Source organism: Ambystoma mexicanum, chromosome 12 (assembly GCF_040938575.1).
Source record: "Ambystoma mexicanum isolate Mex_15411 chromosome 12, UKY_AmexF1_1, whole genome shotgun sequence".
Classification (NCBI taxonomy): Eukaryota; Metazoa; Chordata; class Amphibia; order Caudata; family Ambystomatidae; genus Ambystoma; species Ambystoma mexicanum.
In genome coordinates, this window is record NC_090936.1 from 1,172,652,740 (window position 1) to 1,172,673,541 (window position 20,802).

General features: G+C 48.3%; 1 protein-coding gene across 2 annotated transcripts in view; it reads right to left on the bottom strand.

The window, feature by feature from the left end:
* Positions 1 to 20,802, bottom strand: part of NR2C1 (nuclear receptor subfamily 2 group C member 1) — a 614,538-nt gene that overhangs the window by 438,257 nt on the left and 155,479 nt on the right. For both annotated transcript variants that reach the window (XM_069629809.1, XM_069629810.1), the window contains exon 3: positions 19,904 to 20,014. In XM_069629809.1, the coding sequence (XP_069485910.1) occupies positions 19,904 to 20,014 (111 nt within the window). The remainder of the gene's footprint in view (positions 1 to 19,903; positions 20,015 to 20,802) is intronic.

The window sequence follows — 20,802 nt, forward strand, 5'->3', positions numbered from 1 at the left end:
CTCCAGCCAGCTGGCAAGGCGGGTCAGACGATCCCTCAGTCCGTTCCGACAGGTTCTTGCAAAACGCAGTCCTTTTCCACGTGCGTCTTGTCTTCGTGAAGGCAGTAGAGACATCTCGAATGCTCATCCTCCTTGAAAACATTCTGTAATCCGCATCCAAGTCAGTTCCTAAACAGCTTGGATCCGGGTGTCGAGCTTCCCTTGTCCTGGGACATGTCCACGAGGTAGGCCTCAGATCTTCTGGAATCCTCCAAGAAGCGTAACTCGATGAAAAGTTCGCCCGTGGGCGTAGAAAATTCCGAAACGGGTCCCTGTTGATCGGAAGTAGAAACGGTGGAGCTTGAGGCTTGACTGACCGAAAAAATTACAATAAACTCTTTGAAAAAAACGCAAAACGCAGTAAAAGCTCGAGAGCTATAGCACGAAGACTCCCAACACTTGAACGTGCAGTAAAACTCTGGATGGCTGCCAGGGGCGGGGCTTAGGGAGAGGGCAGTCATTGGCTGGGGGCAGTATGACCCATAGGCCAGTGATTGGTTACTAAGAAAGACTGATACTGATTTTTTTCCTTTACCGAGGATTCCCAGCCGGACGACGGGGAATATTCATGAGCATGTGAATCCATGGCAGACCCCATGCTGGAGAAATCTGCCTTCTACTGCTGTCTTGTGATGTAAGACCTCAGAGGTTTTGGGGCAGCCGACGCAGATGCGGAGGGTAAAGTAGCAGCTGCTGATGCAGTCTTATTTCCTCTTCCCCCTCCACCACGGGAGAATCGTCTCTGGCCTCTTTGAGCCAGCTGTCCTATGCCTCTTCCGTATACAGAGTAATAACGAAAGGACCTATCCCTCCAGGGCGTACCAGTGGGCGATTTGGAGATTGCCTTATTGCAGCTCCAAGGGATCTGGCTGACGCCTTGGAAGTTTGCAACTTTTCCAAACTTTCATCAGCTTTACTAGGTGTGTGCTGTCAAAGGGCATATTCAGAAGTCTGGACTGCACATCTCGGGCAAATCCCAACTTCCGCAACCACGCAAATCTGCGGGTTGTCGTACTAGACGCCATGGCTCTGCTGATGTTGTCAGACTCGAGACCGGTTTGGAGGGTTTCGCACATGCGTCCTTTCCATCCTTGATAAAGTTCAAGAAACGTCTCTTTCTTCCCCTTCAGGGATATGGTCAGCCGCCATTAAAACACAATCCCAAAGGATATGCGCAAACCTTGCCAATGTTCATGTGGTATTAGCAGACTTTAAAGCCATACTGGATGCAGAGAAAACTTTCTTGGCTATGGCATCAAACTTCTTATCACGATCCTGCGGAATTGTAGGATATGCGTTCTGCTTTCCAGATGAAGTTGCAGCTTGCACAACCAAACTCTCTGGAGTTGGGTGTTTTGACAGACAGAGGATCTGCAGATGATGCGCTATACTCATCAGTTAATCTTTTACTGACTGCAGGGATGACATCTGGGGTTTCTCAGTGGTTGTCACACTTTTGTGCAAAGACTTGTGAAAGGGGATAATAGGGTCCTCCTGTGGTCCCTTGTCAAGTATATCTGTTCGGCCATCTTGCTCGTGCACAGATTTAGGCCTAGACCACCCCATATGACATGCATTACTTACCATACAGCATTTCTGATTACATCTGTTTAGATTCACATGCTGTGCATATAGTCTGACATCCAGTGGTAACCGCAGAGTATTGCATCTGTCTTTCGAGAAGGGACGTAGACATGGGCGTGCCTGTAACACTATCCCTAACGCATCAAGGTCTCTCCGATTGTACTTTTTCTGCAGGGAGAGGGAGACCAACCGAGCAGGAAGGAAGGGTGGGCGCATGTGAACCTAAGCAGATACAATCATTAGAAATCCTTTTACAGTAAGTAATGCATGTCTTCTGATGCTTGTTAATCTGCTTAGAATCACATGCTGTGCATAGACTCGCAAGAAGTACCCGGAGTTGGAGGTGGGTTGTGAGAAGGAACAGTAGTGAAAAGATGTTGTATAAGTGTGTACAGAACTCCAGGTTGCCGCTTTGCAGATGGACTCTAGGGGAACATTTGCAATGAATGCAAACCCTAGTGCCTCGAGTAGTGTGCGCTCTAGGCTTGACGGGCAGTTCTCTCTTAGCAAGAGTGTAGCAGAGGGTGATGCAATTGACAATCCACCTTGAGATAGCTGATTTAGAGACAGGGTTCCTCCTCTACCAGCCGCCACGGAAACGAAAAACTGGTAATACATGACTGCCCTGCATACATCTAGTGTGAGCAGGCTTTTTTCTGCCACGTTATAGGGGTTCTGGAAAAAGGTTGGCAGTTCTATTGACTGGTTCACATGGAACTTGGAAATAAACTTGGGTGCAAACCTAGGGGGAGTGCGCAGAACCACCTCATCTCTGAACTGTAACAAAAGGGTCTAGAACTGAAAGGGCCTGTAGTTCACCGACTCTTCTTAAAGAAGTGACAGCTATTAAGAAGGCAGTCATGCAGGTAAGATCCTTGAGACTTGCCTCATGAATAGGCTCAAAGGGAGTCCCCATAAGTCTAGTTAACACCACATTTAGGTCCCATCCGGGAGCCGGGTAAGAAATGGGGGGGGGGTGAATCCTTTTTACCCCTTCCATGAAAGCCTTAACAACTGGTATTTTCCACAACAACTTTTGTTGTGACATAGTGTAGGCTGAGAGAGCAGCTAAGTGAACCTTTAGTGAATTGAAAAACAGGCCTGACTCTAGTAAGTGAGTCAGGTACAGTACAATGTGGGTAGAAGAGCAGTCAACGGGGTTGACGCCCTTGGAATTGCACCAGATGACAAAGCGCTTCCATTTACTGGAGTAGCAATATCAGGCGTTAGGTTTCCTTGCCTCTCTGAGGGAGTTGGAGGTGCCCGAACTCTATGACCTCAGGAGCCAGGTTGCTAAATTCAGAGCTTGCAGGCATGGGTGTTTCTCCCCGGTCTGAGATAACATGCTTTATGGGCAAGGCAGTTTCACTGGAGGAGAGAGAGAGGGAGACATCAGCATCAGGCGAGAGAACCAGGGTGGCGGGTCCACCTTGTGGCCAGTAATAACATGGTGACAGGTTTCTGGTGCATCTTGTGCATGGTCCTGGGGATTATGCGAGTCAGGGGGAGGGTATATGGCGGAGCGTAAGACATGCATTACTTACCGCAATAGCATTTCTGATGACGGTATCTGCTTAGATTCACATGATGTGCATATGGTCCGACATCCAGTGGTAACCGCAGAATATTGCATCTCGTCTTTCGGGGACCGAAAGGGGATGTCGGCATAGGCGTGTCTGTAACACTATCCCTATCATGACGTGTAGTGTACCCAAAATCTCTCACGCGCCGAGGTCCCTCCAATTGTATTTTTTCTGCCATGAGGGAAGGCTATTGTGAGCGAGTACATGAAGAAGAGAGAAGTAGTAAGATGTCTATGTTCCTTCCACCCCGAGCTTGTTAATCTGCTTAGGATCACATGCTTTGCATAGACTAGCGAGCAGTACCCGGAGTTGGGAGGTGGATTATGAGAAGGAACAGTAGAGAAAAGATGTCTTAGCACTGCTTGTCCCACCTGAGAATCAGACCTAGAATGAGTGTCTAGGCAATAGCGTTTTGTAAAGGTAAAGAACTCGAGTTTGCCGCTTTGCAAATGGACTCAAGGGGAACATTTGCAATGAATGCTATGGATGCCGCAGTGCCCCGAGTAGAATGTGCTCTAGGCTTGAAGGGCAGTTCTCTCTTAGCAAGAGAAACAGTGTGATGCATTTGACAATCCACCTTGAGATAGCTGATTTAGAGACCGGATCCCCTTCTCTACCAGCTGCCACTGAAACAAAACATTGGTTTGTTTTCCTCAATGGTTTAGTTCTTTCCAGGTAGAACATGACTGCCCTGAGCACATCTAGAGTGTGTAGGCTTCTTTCGGCCATGCTAGTGGGATTCTGGAAAAAAGTAGGTAGTTCAATCGATTGGTTCACATGGAACTTCGAGATGAACTTAGGCGCAAATCTGGGGTGAGTGCGCAGAACTACCTTATCCCTGTGGACTGTAACAAAGGGGCCTAGAACAGAAAGAGCATGTGGTTCACTAACCCTTATAATAGAAGTGATAGCCACTAGGAAGGCCGTTTTATAAGTCAGGTCTTTTAGACTTGCTTTATGCATTGGCTCAAAGGGCGCTCCCATGAGCCTGGTCAAAGCCACATTTAGGTGCCACCCAGGAGCTGGGTGAGAAATGGGAGGATAAATCCTCTTAACCCCCCTTCCATAAAGGCCTTAATCACCGGTATCTTCCACCACAACGCCTTTTGTTGTGATGTGGTGTAGGCTGAGAGAGCAGCCAGATTAACCTTTAGGGAATTGAAGACCAACCCAGTGTCTAACAGATGGGTAAGGTATAGTACAATGTGTGTGGGTGAGCAATCGATGGGATTGACGCCCTTGGAATTACACCAGATGACAAAACGTTTCCATTTGCTGGCATATCAATAACATGTGTTAGGTTTTCTAGCTTCCCCGAGTATGTCCATGCACCGCTAAGGGAGCTGTAGGTGTCCAAACTCTATGACCTCAGTAGCCAGGCTGCTAAGTTCAGAGTTTGTGGGCATGGGTGTAGGGTGTCTTCCCCCCCTTCATGAGACAGCATGTTGTATGGGCAGGGTAGTTTTATTGGTGGGGAGGGGGACATTTCCATCAGATGAGCGAACCAGGGTTTGCGGGCCCACATGGGGGCCATCAGTATCATGGTAACTGATTCCTGGTGCATCTTGTGCACTATCTTGTTGAGAAGGGGAGTCGGGGGGGCGCGTAGACACGTTTCCCTGACCATTTTATTCAGAGACCGTTCCCCTTGGAGCGGTTCTGGGGGTACCTGGAGGCGTAGTCTTGGCATTGAGCGTTCTCCCGAGTTGTGAACAGGTCGATCTCTGGGAAGCCCCATTCTGAGAAGATGTTGGACACAATGTCTTCGTGAAAACGCCATTCGTATTGTTCGGGCAGAGAAAAATCTCTGCTGAGCACATCTGCCAGAAGATTGAGTTCCCCTGGAACATGTTGGAACAACAGAAACATCTTGTGTCTGAGAGCCATATCAGGGACAGCCTGGGTACCCCTGGAGAGTGAGTGCCCGCCTGTTTCTTCAGGTAATACATGGCTGTAGTGCCGTCTGTTAAAATCAGCACCGTCTTCCCTTGTAGTTGCATCTGAAAAGCCGTTAATGCCTTGAACACCGCTAATAGCTCCAGTAAGTTTATATGATCGGACGCTACTTGTGCGGTCCACACTGCATGCCCTGTCGGCTGAAGCAGGTGAGCCCCTCACCCCGTGAGAGATGAGTCTGTCGTGAGAGTGGCTTCCACTGCAGGGATGCTGAAGGTCTTCACCTTCAAGAGGCTTTTTCTTGACCACCACTGCAGAGAGAACGAGGGCTGGCGAGACAACTACCAGATCTTCCCATTGTCCGCTAGCCTGACACCACTGGTTGTTGAGCCACTCTTGCATGGGAGGCATGCGCAGCCGCGCGTGGCGATCCAAGTATACACACGACGCCATCATTACTAGTAAGCACATGGTTTTGCGCACCGTCACCTCCCGACTGGCTACATATTGAGGGATCTGAAAAAGCATGTTCTGAACCCTCTCGTTGGAGGGGAAGACGAGGCTGTCTTTCGTCCAGATTAGAGCTCCCAGAAATTTTATTTGACTGGGGACTAGACTGGATTTCTTCTCGTTGATCGAGAACCCCAGACTGGAGAAGGTCTACAGTTTTTTGGGTGTTCAAAAAACATGTTACGTACGAGTCCCCTGTTATGAGCCAGTCGCTGAGGTAAAGGTAAACCGGGACGGATCATCTGCGCAGGTGTGCTGCCGCTCCTGCCAGGACATTCGTAAACACCCTTGGCGCTGAGGCGATGCCGAAGGGGAGTACCTTGAATTGGTAATGCCCGTCCTCTATCATGAACCTTCAATATTTTACGTGCGCTGGCAACATCGAAATATGAAATTATGCATCTTTCATGTCCAATGTTGCCATGTAGTCCCCCTGTTTCAACAGTGGGATCACCTCCTGTAGCGTTACCATGCAAAACTCCTAAGGTTTTATGAACTTGTTCGCTGGGCGCAGGGCGCATCCTGAGGTCCTTTTTGGGTACAAGGAAGTAGTCTGAATAAATACCCTAGTTTACCTGAAGAATAGGGACGGCTTCTATGGCGTCCTTTCCCAGCAACGCTTCCACCTCTTAATTCATGATCTCCAGATGTCTTGCGAAAGGCGACGTGAGCGCAGTGGTCTGAATTGTGGAGGTCGAGCGAATTCCACACAGTACCCATGGGCGACCGTCTTTATGACCCACTGGTCTGAAGTTATCCCTTTGCCATGCCGTGAGGAAAGATGTTAAGCGCCCCCCGATCGGGGTGACATGGGAGCGGACCTGGATCTGATGGTCATTTCTGACCGAAGGTTGTGGCTCCTCTAGGATTGGGGTCTCTACCGCTGCCGAGTCACTGACCCATTGGAGAGTAGTATGCAGGGCTTCCAGACGTTTGTCTGGCATTGAAATTTCCCGTGCCATAGTTGTTCTGACTTGCATGGGACTGCCCTCGAAAGGACCGCAGAGAGTTACTTTCTCTCTGGGAGGGGGGGGGGGGGGTATGGGAGATTGTCTGAGTGATTTGGTGCAGAGACTTAAGAGTCTCATGATCTTTTTTGGCTGTTTCTAGGGCCTCATCGACAGCCTTTCCGAAGAGGTTAGCTTCTTCAATTGGTTTATTGAGGAGCGAGGCCTGTGTTTCAGGCTTAAACTCTGAGGTACGCAGCCAAGCGTGCCTTTTGAGTAAGGTTCTTTGGGCCAGAGACCTGCCTGCTGTTTCAGCCATGTGTTCTTTATTACATTCTGGTTCAACTGCCTTCCTTCGGCCACAATAGTGAGAAGCTTGGATTTAACTGGTTCTGGGACCTCCAGGAGGCCTTCCTGAAGTAGGTGCCACTGAACATCAGCATTACTCGCCAGCAGTGCAGTATTATTCGCTATAAGCGTGGTATATGCGGCAGCCGAGGTGACTCGCTTGCCCAAGGCATACAGCCTCTTAGATTCCCTATCCGGAGGTGCCTCCCCCGTGGCAAGGGGTACTCCTGCCCATTTCCGGGTGGTAGTCACTACCAACGAATCGGGAGTGGCGTGCCCTTTAATGTATTGAGGGTCCGAAGGAGCTGGCCGAAATCATTTTTCAACTCTTGGGTTCACTGCCCGGGTCTGAGCTGGTGACACCAGGGAGGGAGCCAATCTTCTCTTGATAGAATTAAGGAGGGGAATGGCCTGGCTAGAGGGAGGTTGCTCCTTAAGAATATCCTCTACAAAGTCCTGCTCAGTCACTTCCTCTTGAGTAGAGATTTGAAAATGCTCAGCTGCCTTCTTTAACATGGTATTGAAGGCCATTTGGTCGTCTGCAGGCGAGGCCTGGAGGGGAATCCAGGCACAATACATCAGTATCCTGATCTTGATGGGAGAAGCGCCCATGGGTCCGTCCCCACTTGCTGGGTTTCTTCCCAATTGTCTGTGGCATCCGCCTGGTTCTCATCGTAATTCTGTAGGAAGGAAGGATCTTAATCTTCACTGTAAATATCCCTATAAGTGTCCATCTGGACGATGTCTTCATGCTGGACGGGGACAGAAGGATGATCTTCTTGGAAATGTGAAGCAGATTGAAGATTCGACTCTCCACAAGATCTTTTCAGAGAAGCATGCTCAGAAAAACGGATAATTGTTTGAAGTGTGTGTGTGGACCATCTTGAAATTTCTCCCTTGTCCATTTAGAGGACCCAGAAGGGCCTACGGTTGGAAAGTGTCGTCTTCCGCCCTTCAGCGCTGAAATTTGTCTCTCAGGGTGTTGGAAAGAGGCTCTTGACTGTCCTCATAGGTATTGTGAGAATCGGGGCCCCATGGAGCATCCAAAGATCTGTCCGCTGCCTGCCCCATGTTTTTCGGCGGAACAGGAATAAGGCAAACCGCCAAAGTAATTCTCGTGATGCTGTCTTAGATTATTGCTGAATCGGCGTGAGATCGTGGGTCCGAAGGACTATAGGTAGACTTATTGGCTTCTGCAGCGTTAGAGGGCCTAGCGGTTGGTTTTTCGCCTTGAGGCCTATTCGTGATTTTTGGGCCTACTGTGGCCTTCGGGCCCGTCGTAGTGTTGGATTTCCGCGCTTCGACGTGTAAACCTGACTTAGGTGTAGCGCCCGTGTTGGTTTTGGAAAGCCCAGTCGCAAGACGCTGCTGTGGATGCGGTGAAGGCTTTGGATCTGTACGATCCGAGGAATCAGCCGAAATGTTCAACAGCCCTGCTGGCGCCTTCACCTTTTTACGACATACCCGTTGAAATAAGTGTAGGGGTTGTGTGCTTAGTGAAATGCGATTGTATGCCCCAGTCGCTGAGGTGGTCGGGAGAACTCGATACAGTACCCGCGGGCGACGGTCTTAAGCACCCACTGGTCCGTTATCCCCTCCCATGCTTGAAGGAATGATGTTCAGACTGACCTGCCTGGTGGCGAGGGCAGGAGCCTGGAGGACCTAATCTGAACCACTGCTTCATCGAGCGAACTACGGCGTGCTACATCCATCCACAACTGATGACCCACACCTCCCGATGCTGTTGCCCTTATCTTGAAGCCCACCTACTTGGTGAGAATAACCCCATCCTGAAGCCCATTTCACCGCCGGCAGCCCGGGTCTCACGCCTGCATCAGCGCCAACATTCAACCTAAAAACAAAATGTCGGGCACGATGCAGCGGAACAACGAGGCTGGGCATACTTCCGGTTGCTAAGCAACCTACCGTTTCAAAGTGCCCCCATATCCAGCGCCAGGCGGAAGAGCCGGCCCTACAAAGGCAATTCTAAGGCCCCGTTTGCCCCTGTTCGCACCAGGAGCACTTGCCCCCACCTTTGAAGTGGCGACCTCAGACTTGTTCCATCTATGGAAATTGTGCACCACCTGCAAAACTTTCTCTCAACCGCCACGGAACAAGCCAAAGCAGTAAAGTCATGTGAGACAGTCAATAGTTGTACCAATGCTATACTTGCTTGTTCGAGTCATAAGAGTATGAGCACCCTCTGCTAATAATAGCAAATACCCTAACATGGCGCATTAACCGGCGGCACACACTCGTATCCAACGCTAATGACTACAAGCTAACATTCCCCAAACTGACCACTGTGCACCTGGTGCACGGTTATAGCTGCACAGCTCACCAGGCTGCACCATACGTGTAGCAGGAATTCTTTTATGGCGGACTAGCAATTTTTAGGTTCTTTCTCACAACTAGCTTATCACTGCTAGGCCCAATGCTCTTTATGTATGATTCATCTGCAGTCTCCTAATACAAACAAATGTACATGTCTGATTAACCTGCATATGTTCACGAAGGTCGTAAATTACACAGCTACATAGCCCATACCTTACCGCTTTTAAACTAAGCTCACCTATGTTAATCTAGCCTACCTCAGATTAGCACAATATGAATGCAAATGAATATATGCTATTGTGAACATTTTATACTAAAACCAACCAGCTCTAGCCTGTTTCTGACCTATATTAGCCATACATCTTATCAGATTAGCCTATTTAAACAGCACTTGCCTTGCATATGCTAGGCTTGACTATCTGATGTACAACTGCCCTAGTTTAGGTCAGACTAGCCTATTTGATAACTGTATTGGCCCTGTTGGCCCCGTTCGCACTGCTTATGTTTAGACTGGACTACTTGATGTACAACTGTCCTACTTAGGTCTTATCAGCCTAGCTTATAGAGTTGCCCACTTTGACGTATAACTACCTACCTATGTCAGGCTAGCCTAATTGTAATCTGCATTGGCTATATCTAAGTCGGACTAGCCCATCTCGAGTTACAACTGCCCTACCTAGATCAGACTAGCATACCTCGCTACACTTCGAGTGACTAGCCCCTAGACTGTGCTTACTGCCACACCTAAACTACTCCACGCCCACTCAAAAACAATGTTTGTTAGAAAGACCCTGATGTCCCTTCTGCTGTTGCTCACCCCACTAATTATCTTCTTAACGATGTCCCAAACTACGTTTATACTGTGTCCCACTCTTGACAGAAATACCAGGCTACGAGCTAGACTCTCCTACCTCCACAAACCTAATACCATCACCGACAAGCACCAACACCTCCCCTCCAACTACAGACAAAATACCTCATACCCTGAGCAAGCCTCTATACAAATGACCCCATGTGCTAAACCTAAACAACAAATACTAGCCTGTATGGAACTACAGAGACTACCTAGTACAACCATAGTATCTGGAGCGTTGATTAACACCAGATCTGTAGTGGCTCATGCCACAGAAATTGCTGACATCCTAACCTCTGATAACAGACCTCTTAGCGGTTACTGAAACTTGGCTGCACAGAGGGCAGCTCAGCCCTCATTAGCGATTCCAGAGGGTTATCACTTAATCAGATTGGACAGACCAAATGCCAGAGGTGGTGGCTTAGCCATTATAGCTAAAGCCAACCTCAACCCAAGACCTTCAACTTTACCCCCACTAAACTCATGTGAATTACTCACTGCAAAATTGCCCATATCCCCCTGTCGTACCTTAACCATCGACCTAATATACAGGCCACCAGGACCTATCAGCGCATTTGAAGAGGACCTCTCTAGCCTCATAGCTAACCAACACTAAAGACTTTGCTCAATTTCTTATCCTGGGCGACATTAACCTAAGATTCTATGATCCAGAGGATAAACAAGCCCAAGCAATAGCAACCATGCTTGCTGAACATGGCCTAAACCAAAAAGTCCTCTCTCCAACTCATGAAAAAGGAAGGACCCTAGACTGGGTAGCTACCTTGAACTGTCCCACTAATATTTTTAAAATCATCTCCTCCTCCTCCTCCTTGCTATTAATGCTCCCTCAAGTCATTCAGATCCCGATACTCTAGTGGATTTTTACAACAACATTATGACCAAGGCCCTTGACACCAATGCGCCCCTTAAGCTACACATGAGTAAACAGCAGACACACCTTAACGCCTGGTTTACCGCCCACCTTAAAGAATGAAGATTGCAAAAGAGAAAATTAGAAACCTTATGGCGACATTCACCGACAGACTTAAACAAATTGCAATTAAAACTCCTGGCTAACAACTACAAGAATGAAATTATCTGTACAAAAAAAAGACCTCTTCAACTAAAGAATCTCAAATGCCAGATCCAATACTAAGGAACTGTTTGTGGTCCTTCGGGAACTAGAATCACCCATACCTCCTCCTGACAATTTAACCAAAGACAAACAATGGTGCACTAGCATCCAGAATGCCATAACTAATAAAATAACATTCCAAACTAAAATTGCCATAAAAAAAGCCTCCTTGCCCTCTGAGACGTCTATTACCACCCCGACTAAAGACAAGTCGAGCCTAGCACTATTCAAATTCACAAAAGAATCCATTCTGGAAATTGGAAAAATAAATAAAGAAATCGCATCCCTAAAACACTCCACTCCAGATTCCCTGGTGGTGACGACAATGAGGAAGAGGGCGGGTGTGCCCCTTTGCACACGTGTAGCACCGCCTGATAGAGTGCAAAAGGTTGTACACACTGGGGAAGAGGGTCACAACTGCCACAACATTCTCCACCCTACTTGCCAACAACACCACACTGTTGGCTAGCTATTTAGACGTTCAATGGAACCTGATGCAAGAGTGCCTTCAAGAGGTCCCTGAACCAATGCAGGCTCGCCTGCTTTCCATTGTAGCTGAGGGCAAACGGGTCAATCACGGCATTCTCAAGATTACTTGGGATGCTGCAGAAACAGTTGGCAGACTTTAGCCCAGGGTACTGTACTAAAACGGCACATCTGGTTGAGAAACTCTGGTTTTAAGCAAGAAATCCAGGCATCCTTAGTTGACAAGCCGGTGGAGGAAACCAACTTGTTCAGGAAAGCAGTTGATGAGGCGCTTGAGACAGCTAAGAAGGAACACAATGCTCTCAAGACCTTGGATCAAATTACCGAAAGGCCTTTCCAGAAAAGAGGGGGTGGTTGTTAGGGAGAATTCATAAATGTGCTAAATCCCTTCACCTTAGAGACCCCCAGCAACTTTGCTGGATTTTGAGGACTAGATATATTTTACCTGGAAAGAGGGTGAGCCTTTTTTCCCACTCTTACATGCATTTCCATGTGCGTTTTACTCTTGTGTTCCTCGATTATGGTGCTTTAAGATAACTCCATAGGCATCATCTTTTCATGCGTTACACATCGCCCTCAGTGCAGTAACACAGGAAAGCCCTTCTGGGCTCTCCCAAGGTTTAAATCCCTTCTCTGGGATAAACTACTGTTTCCCAGAGAATGTAAAGTTAAATTGACTTTACTAGTCTTTTTAAATTCATAGACCCAGCACACCCTATCCTACAATAGAGTGCTGGAGGTGTTACCTGGTATCCCCTCCGTCTAGAAACTCATGTAGCAGTCAAATTCTACCCTTTCCTATCGAAATGGCTGTCCCCCAATGTAGAAGGTTAAGGGCAAAACTGACAGGAACCAACGTCTTCAAGCTGCATCTTTTCTTCATATTAAGGTACTGTGCCAACCCGATTGAGAGAACTTGCCTCTCGCAGTGAAAGTTCGTCGAACTTTCCCAACTTGCAGGCCTAATCAGCTTGTGACCCAACATGATTCTTTTTCGTACAAACAACTTCTGAGAACTTTGGTAAAGACTTTACTGTCTACTACAAGAACTTCTCTTTCCTATCCAAGACACTAGTCATTGACTTTGGCTTCGGCCTATTGAACTGAATCGAGTCCTCTAGTGAACTGAAACTATTTGCACCCACACCGAACCGAGGGGGGGGGGCCTCATGCAGCCCTTCCTAGGAGGCTCAGGGAGGGCTGCATGAGGTGTCCCCCCCCCAGCCATTTGGGGTGGGGATGAGAGGGCCACCACAAAAGGTGGGGCAGCACCCCCAATAGATGGGGCAGTAGGGTTTGGGCACCCTGGGGGCAGATTGGCACACTAATGTGGCCATCTGCGCCAAGCGAAGTTGGGTAAACAAAGAAAATACAAAATCGTAGGCTGCTTTTTAGGGAGGCTGAGGACCACCCTAAATTGGCAGCGAATGATGTACTGCAACTGGGGGTGGCCCTCATCCCCCCCACCACAAATGGAGGGCCCCCACCTCATGCAACCCTCCGGTTTGGGCACCCTGGGGCCAGATTGGCACACCAATGTGCCCATCTGCCCCAAGGCAAGTTTCGTAAACAAAGCCAAAAATAGAAAATGGTGGAATGCTTTTTGGGGGGGCTGTGGGGCACCCCAAAGGGTCTGGGAAGCTTCTAATGGGATGGGGCATTGACCCCCTCGCCCCCCCAGCCACAATGCAGTGGGTACCATGTCATGCAGCCCACCCTGGGACCAGATATCTGCTCCTAGGATCGGACGCCTGAGCCCAGGGAGGAGTGCAGGACAGCCCCCCCGCCCACCCATTATCTCCCCCTGGGGAGGGCTACATGAGATGGGCCGCCCCTCCAATTTGGCCATGTGTGGGTTCCCACAGGTGTCCTCTTTTGGAAAATGCATGGGGTTCCCTCTTTTCCTTGCTGGCTTCGACACCCTAGGCCCAAATCTGTAGGTTGCCCACATGAACAAAATGGGCAGTGGCGAAAGGCTTGGGGTTACCAGTGGGTTACCCTTTTCCTTTTGTGCCCCCGGTAGGTGCATCCACATATGTGAGGTACCGTGTTTATCAGGACACGAGTGGGGACGAGGGAAGGTAGGCAACGTGTTGGCGGTGTGTTTGGGTGGGTGGCCAGAGCGAAATGTCTGAGAATTGTCTGCATTTCCAGCCAATTTCAGAGACATTTCCCTGTGTCCACTCACCGAAACACGTCACCAACAACAGATATCATACCTTCTCGCGTTCCCACAGGTGTCCCGAAAAAAAAGAAACATGTGTGGGTGCACCTACCGGGGGCGCAAAAGGAAAAGGGTAACCCGCTGGTAACCCCAAGCCTTTCGCCACAACACAATTTGTTCATGTGGGCAACCTACAGATTTGGGCTTAGGGTGTCGAAGCCAGCAAGGAAAACAGGGAACCCCATGCATTTCCCAAAAGAGGACACCCGTGGGAATGCGCAGAGGTCCGACTTGCGCGAAGCGGCACAGAATTTATTACCCAGAACCCCAGACAAAGTGAACATTGTGTTTTTTCCCCACCAAATAGCACACTTTGTCGGGGATTGTGGCTAATAAAAACTGGGGCAATTTGAGCAAGGCAGACCTTTGTGGCCAGGTAGGTGCACCCAAACATGTGAGGTACCGTTTTCATCGGGACACCTGTGGGAACGCGCTACGGTAGGCCATGTGTTGTGTTTGTGTGGTTTTCATAACGTTTTGACCCATTTGCTGGTGCCCTTTGTCACACAACCCTTTAATTTCCCAAATGTGACCTACATTTAGTCGCTGCTTTAGGCACCATACTCTTTTGTAACCTGCACAAGTCACCTACCCTTCAAAAGGTCGGTCTGTGCTCTTTCAAAAAATGTATGCTTGCCGTTCCTCACCACATTGGTTTTCCCGATTTACACATGCTAAGTTACAAGCCACTGAATGGCCACATACCAAAATCACCAAAAAAAGGCCCTGGCACTGGGGAGAAATACCCATGGCACTTAAAGGGTTAATGAGGGAGGCCCGAGTCTCAGGTCTAAATCCTGATGTACGCAGCCATGCATGTCTTTTCAGTAGAGTCCCTTGTGCAAGAGACCTACCTGCTGTTTCTGCAGTGTCCAGGGTGTTCTTCACCACATTCTGGTTCCCTCTGAAACAATGGCGAGAAGCTTTGTCATGGCGGGTTCCGGAACCTCCTGGAGGCCTTCCGGAAGCAAGTTCCATTGGGCATCAGCATAGCTTCCTAATAGCGTACTATTATTAGCAACCCAAATGGTGTATGCAGCTGCTGATGTGACACGTTTGCCAAGGGCATACAACCTTTTAGACTCCTTATCTGGTGGTGATTCTCCCGTGGCAAGGGGTACCCCTGCCCTCTTTCGAGTGGTAGTCACTACCAGTGAATTTGGGATGGCGTGCCCTTTTATATACAGAGGGTCGGAAGTAGAAGGCCAAAATAATTTTTCGACTCTCAGGTGAACTGCCTGTGTCTGAGCAGGTGAGACCAATGAGGAAGCTACCCGTCTCTTAACAGAGTTAAGGAGGGGGGTGGATTGACTCGCTGGAGGTTTGTCCTTAATATCCTCCACGAAATCCTGCTCAGGTACCGCCTCTTGAGTGGCAATTTTGAAGTATTCAGCTGCTTTTTTCAACATGGAGTTGAAAGCCATTTGGTCATCCACAGGGGAGGCCTGGCGAGCCGGGGTGGACGGAGGAGAGTCTAGGCACAAAATATCAGTTTCCTGATCTTGCTGTGTCCAAGGGTATTGACCTTCCTGCTGGGTTTCCTCCCAGTTGTCCGTCGTATCCTGTTGATCTTTCTCATAGTGTTCGAGAAAAGAAGCTTCTTCTTCCTCATTATAGATTTCTCTATACATGTCCATATGGACCAAATCTTCTTGTTGGAAAACATGAGACTGATCTTCTTGAATTTGGGGGTTAGGGTCTACCCGAGCACTTTTCGGGGGAAGATGATCAGAAGAACTGATAATCTGCTCCAGCCGATCCATACAACCCTCAAATTTTTCTGTAGTCCATTTAGAGGACCCAAACGGGCCTACGCGAGGAGAAACTACGTTCTCCGCACTGTGGTGTCTAAAGGAACCTCTCAGGGTGTCGGAGAGGCGCTCGTGACCATCTACGAAAGCCTCATCGGAATCGGGAACCCAATCCGCCGAAACCTTTTCCGCGGCTTGACCCATAACCTTAGTCGGAACTGGAGTAAGGCCCCACCGCCGCTGCGATTCTTCCGATGCTACTTTGGATAGTCGCCGAATCGTCGTGAGACAAAGGCTCCGATGATTTGTCGGCAGTAGAAATACAGTCTGCGGCACTAGGAGGCCTAGCGGTCGGTTTTCCGGGTAGAGGCCTAGCTTAGTTTTCGGGCCTACTGAGGCCTTGGAAATCGTCGGTCTCCCGAACTTTGATGAGTGTCGGTTTTGGAGTAGCGCCCTTGGTTTGTTTTGATTGACCAGTCACAATACACTGCTGCGGATGTGGGGAAGGGTTTGGATCTGAACGATCCAAGGGAACCGGCAAAGTTTTCGGTGGCACCGTTGGCGCCTTCGCCTTTTTCGACGAAGGCATCGAAATTGGCATAGGGGTTGTGTGCTTAGTGCAATGCGCTTGTACGCCCCTGTCGCCGGGTGTAGACCCTGTAGCAAGAACAGAGTCGAGCCTGGAAGGGTCGGAGACGGCGTGGCGGACCTAGAAGCGTCCTCCTCAAGGTCTATAACATCCGCATTGGACGTTTGGTCATCCGAAGTAACCCCCATCACTTTCCGCTGGCGTGGCGGTGGGGGAAGGGGGGGTCCACGTGTGACATGCCGTACGCGGCCGACTGCTTTACACAGCGCTCCGCAAGGGTCTTGGGCTGAAGGAGTTTGCACGCCGCACACCGCTTCTCGTCATGCTCTAGGGGGAAGACAGGCGTTACACGTCCTGTGTTCGTCCTTCCAAGGATATCTGACCCTACACTTAGGGCAGAATCTAAAAGGAGTCCTTTCCATAGCAAAAGGGAAGGATGACCAGACCGACGGGGAAAAGAGGGGAAAGGAGGAAAGACATACTAAACAATATGGCCACCCTGGCTCCACTCTCCCTACTGTATAGGTCGGCCAGAGGGCCCGACCACGTGGAAAATCCGGCCGCCTGATCTTAGGCGCTGAAATCCACAGCCGTAGACGATTCTCCCGAAGATGTTCTTATTGGGCGAAGTGACTTAACAGGGAATAAACCGACAATTCTGTAAAGATAAACAATGTCTCTAGTAAGAGCTCCGCTATAGGACGAACAGTAATCTGGGCAGAAAAAACAATCTGAGGGACCTCGGCACGTGAGGGATTTTGGGTACTACACACGTCACGATAGGGATTGTGTTACAGACATGCCTATGCCGACGTCCCCTTTCGGTCCCTGAAAGACAAGATGCAATACTCCCTGGTTACTACTGGATGTCGGACCATATGCACAGCATGTGATTCTAAGCAGATTAACAAGCATCAGAATTCTTTTGACCCGCCACAGTAAGTCAAGGTGATTCGCGCACACACCGGTCCCGGAGGAGGCTGGACAACGAAGACTCTGGAAGCCAGCTGCCACACACCTCTAGCTGTCTTGCGGCAGGGGAGACTTGCAGCTAATGTCACAAGCTCAACCACCATGTCAAAATATGCCAAGAAGTAGAAGGTCATGCAAAAGGTACAACACTGTGCGTATAGCCAATCCAACAGAGTTGCCTAATCCCAGTGGCGATGAAGGAAGTTTTTTTCATAGACACCTGTAGCACAAAGGCTGGTAAACTGTGTCCACCGTGCTGCAATAAGACTGTCCAGTCTGGGAGTTCATAGTAATTCTTGAACCAGGTGCATTATTAATGTGAGATGGCTAGTAAGCAATTCAAAATACTGGAACCATGCCCAAATGAATGCCAGTAAGTTAAAATCTTTGCATACCGAAGTTCTACAACATTTCCAGTGGAAAGTGCATTTGTTCTGGATGTACAGCATGAACAAGACTGTTTCAAAGCAAAGTTGTACGTCATCTCTGAGGCAAGAGAGACCCTTCTTGGATGCGACACATCACAGGTATTAGGCTACATATATTTTGGAGTCGAGACTGACTTTCAGGACCTACTCAAAAAGAATAGGTGCCATTACAGATAATTCGGTGTCCCTAGAACCACCAACTAATTTTAAACATTGACCCCCCCACAGTACAGCCTCTTATGCACCACCATCGCTGCATGTCCTTCCGTTAATGTAGGTCAATTTAAGGAACCCCGAAGGCCTGATGTGTCGGGATAAAACAGGTTTGTTAAATAAATCTATTAAGTAATGGGTAACATGTAATTGGTTTACTTTTAAATGATGCCCCTTTCTTTGCCTCATGTGCCTATTGGCAGGGAGGAAGGCTTTATAGGTGACGGATCCCCATCAGCACCATCTTAAAACTGGTGAAATGCAGCTTTGTAGCTTCAAGGTCGCCCCAAGTCCAGAGGCGATCAAGTGGGTCTTTTCCATCCAGCAGCAAGGTAAGCTAGCAGCTTGTGATCTACAGTTCTCCCCTTTTCTGGGCAACGCTTGTGCTGGTAGATTTAACAGGTTAGTTGATCAGCACCGCTGCATGCAGCACAGCGGATTTCAGGAAAAAAGCCTTCACCAGGCAATTCTGCTCCATAGACCTTCTGTGAGACACTTCAGGCAACGGCAGGGCAGGCCCAAACCCCTGTAGCTCTGCCCCAGCAAACACAAGGATTGGGACCTAGCCCTGCGCACAGCAGGACACAAAGTGACCCAAATTACAAAAAAGGTTGCACTTGCAATGGGCCCAATTATTAACCAGAAAAAATTAAGTTGTAAGCCTCTGGTTGGATTAAATAAAGCTCTCAAAAATCACCAGTCCTGCTGCAAAGATGCAGCAAGTGGCCCCAGACAAGAATGACAGGACAAGGATCCTGGATAATGTTAACAGTTCCAAAGCGGCTCCAATGCAGAGAAGATTGAATAGTTGTAGGCCTAAGGCATTAATCCCTAGTGTTCAGGTCCCAGACACAATGTAAGTCTGTTAAGTGGCTACAAGTGCTCTTCTAGTGAAACAAGGAGTCCTGAATGAGAGTAACTGTGGTCACTGAAACAAAGGGAGAGCACCAGTCTGGTTCCCTCTGGGTGTGAAGCATGCACGTTTCAGCAGTACTTTTCCAGATTGTGTAGTGCAAGTGCACAACCTTAATCTTCCACAAGGTGCGGGAGTCCTTCCCGCTGCTTCTTGACAAGTCCCAGCGGTTAACAAAAATGTATGGTGCATATATCCCTATTCATCTACAGCTCTTGTGGGCCGAATGCTCATGCAGCCTTCAACCCAGCACCACGAGCCAGTTAAACAATTGGCAGCCACCATATCAGGAATGGTCGGCACGTTCAAACCGTCCCATGCTTGTTCCCGGGTGAACACACAATGTAGATTCAAGAGTGACTCCCAGACACCCATTCATTTATCAGGACAGAATCAGATCACGGCTGCCGTGAGCTTCCAGCATGAGTCTACGGAAGGCCACGACCATACATGCCACACTTGTTTCCATGCTTACCACTGACTTACAACAGACTCATTGGCCTTTTAAACTCAAGTTGCTATTTTAATGGGTACAAGCCTGTAAAGCCGGATAAAATAATTGACCAAAGCAACATGCAACCTTCAAAAAACAAAAAGGCATCAACACCAACCAGTGAGTTAAGACACAGTCTAGCAGAGAAATCTTGGGGTACAGAATAAAGGGTACTTTAGGGTGGCCTTGCTCAGAAAGACAGTTAAATCGGCAGGGTTTGTGAAAACTAAAACAAAGAAAATATTTTGATAAAAGTTCTAGAATAAAGACATTGACATGACACTTCATTTAAACTGCTTAACTACAGGCCATGCAGCTGTGATGGTTTTCAGACTTCAGGCAAAAAACTAAGCCTTTTTTAGTTTACTCTATTGGTATGAATAGATACTTTGAAGATGCAAAGGTGTTCAGTGTTGTGATCTTGCAAGTTAAATAACAGGGCCAAGTATGGCTCTAGTTTATCACTCTCGAGATGAAAATATGACATTCCAAGGTACAGGGGCACATACACACACAAAACAAATTATCTTAAATGGCGCTCCACTCTTTGGTGAACAGAAAAAGGCAGGACTAAAGACTGTATGCTGTTCAAGTCACATGCATACCTGAATGCGTGATGGTAAATTGAGGCCCGAATCAGATGGGAGAATCTGTATTCTTTGTGTGGATCCATCCATTAGAGTAGAGTGGCCAATCGAACCCGGGGAACGAGAGATCTATGTGGGAACAAATCGCAAAAAAAAAAGTAAACTTTCGTTTTTATTAAGATTTTTTCCATCATGGTAGTTCCACAACAATGTTTAAACATAACCTGTTGGCCCCTTCCCCCCCCTCCTCCTACACCCACCCAAACTTTACAGATGTTTCTCAGCTAGGCCATAACATTTCCCAATTTTCTTGGCTCAGAGATGGTTGCAAATGCACTCCATCGAGGCTAAGAAATGAATATTTCGATCCTGAAGAGTAGCAATCATCTTACTGCCTGGCTTGCGACTCTTCCCTTTGTTAACATCACATCAGCTTTGTCTTTGCCACACTACCTTTCCCCAATTCTATATCTCCCCACCCTCAAGGTCGTTCTAGCTTTCCCCTATTAAATTTGTCAGTCTCACCTCCTATTCAATTTGTCAGTTCTCTCCATTACGTTCCGTAACTGACACATTTCCTATGGGATATTGTATCCCCACTTCCCTGTTAGTGAACCTGACTCCTCCCGGCATTAACCCATATAACCATTCACCATTACGGTCAACTATTCCATCGTACAGATTTGGTTAAGTTTGAGCATCCATTCCAACCTACCTGGTAGCGTGGAATATCTCCATTTTTGGGCCACAACTATTCTACCTGCTCAGAACATTGCCTTCCACATCCTTAGAAACCTATATTCCTCTGTTCGGGGGGCGGGGATCACCAATAGCATCTAGAGAGGGTGATGGGTGAGCTGCTCCTCTGTTCTCTTTTATCCAACTCAGGAGTTCCCTCCAGTACAGTTGTATCTTCG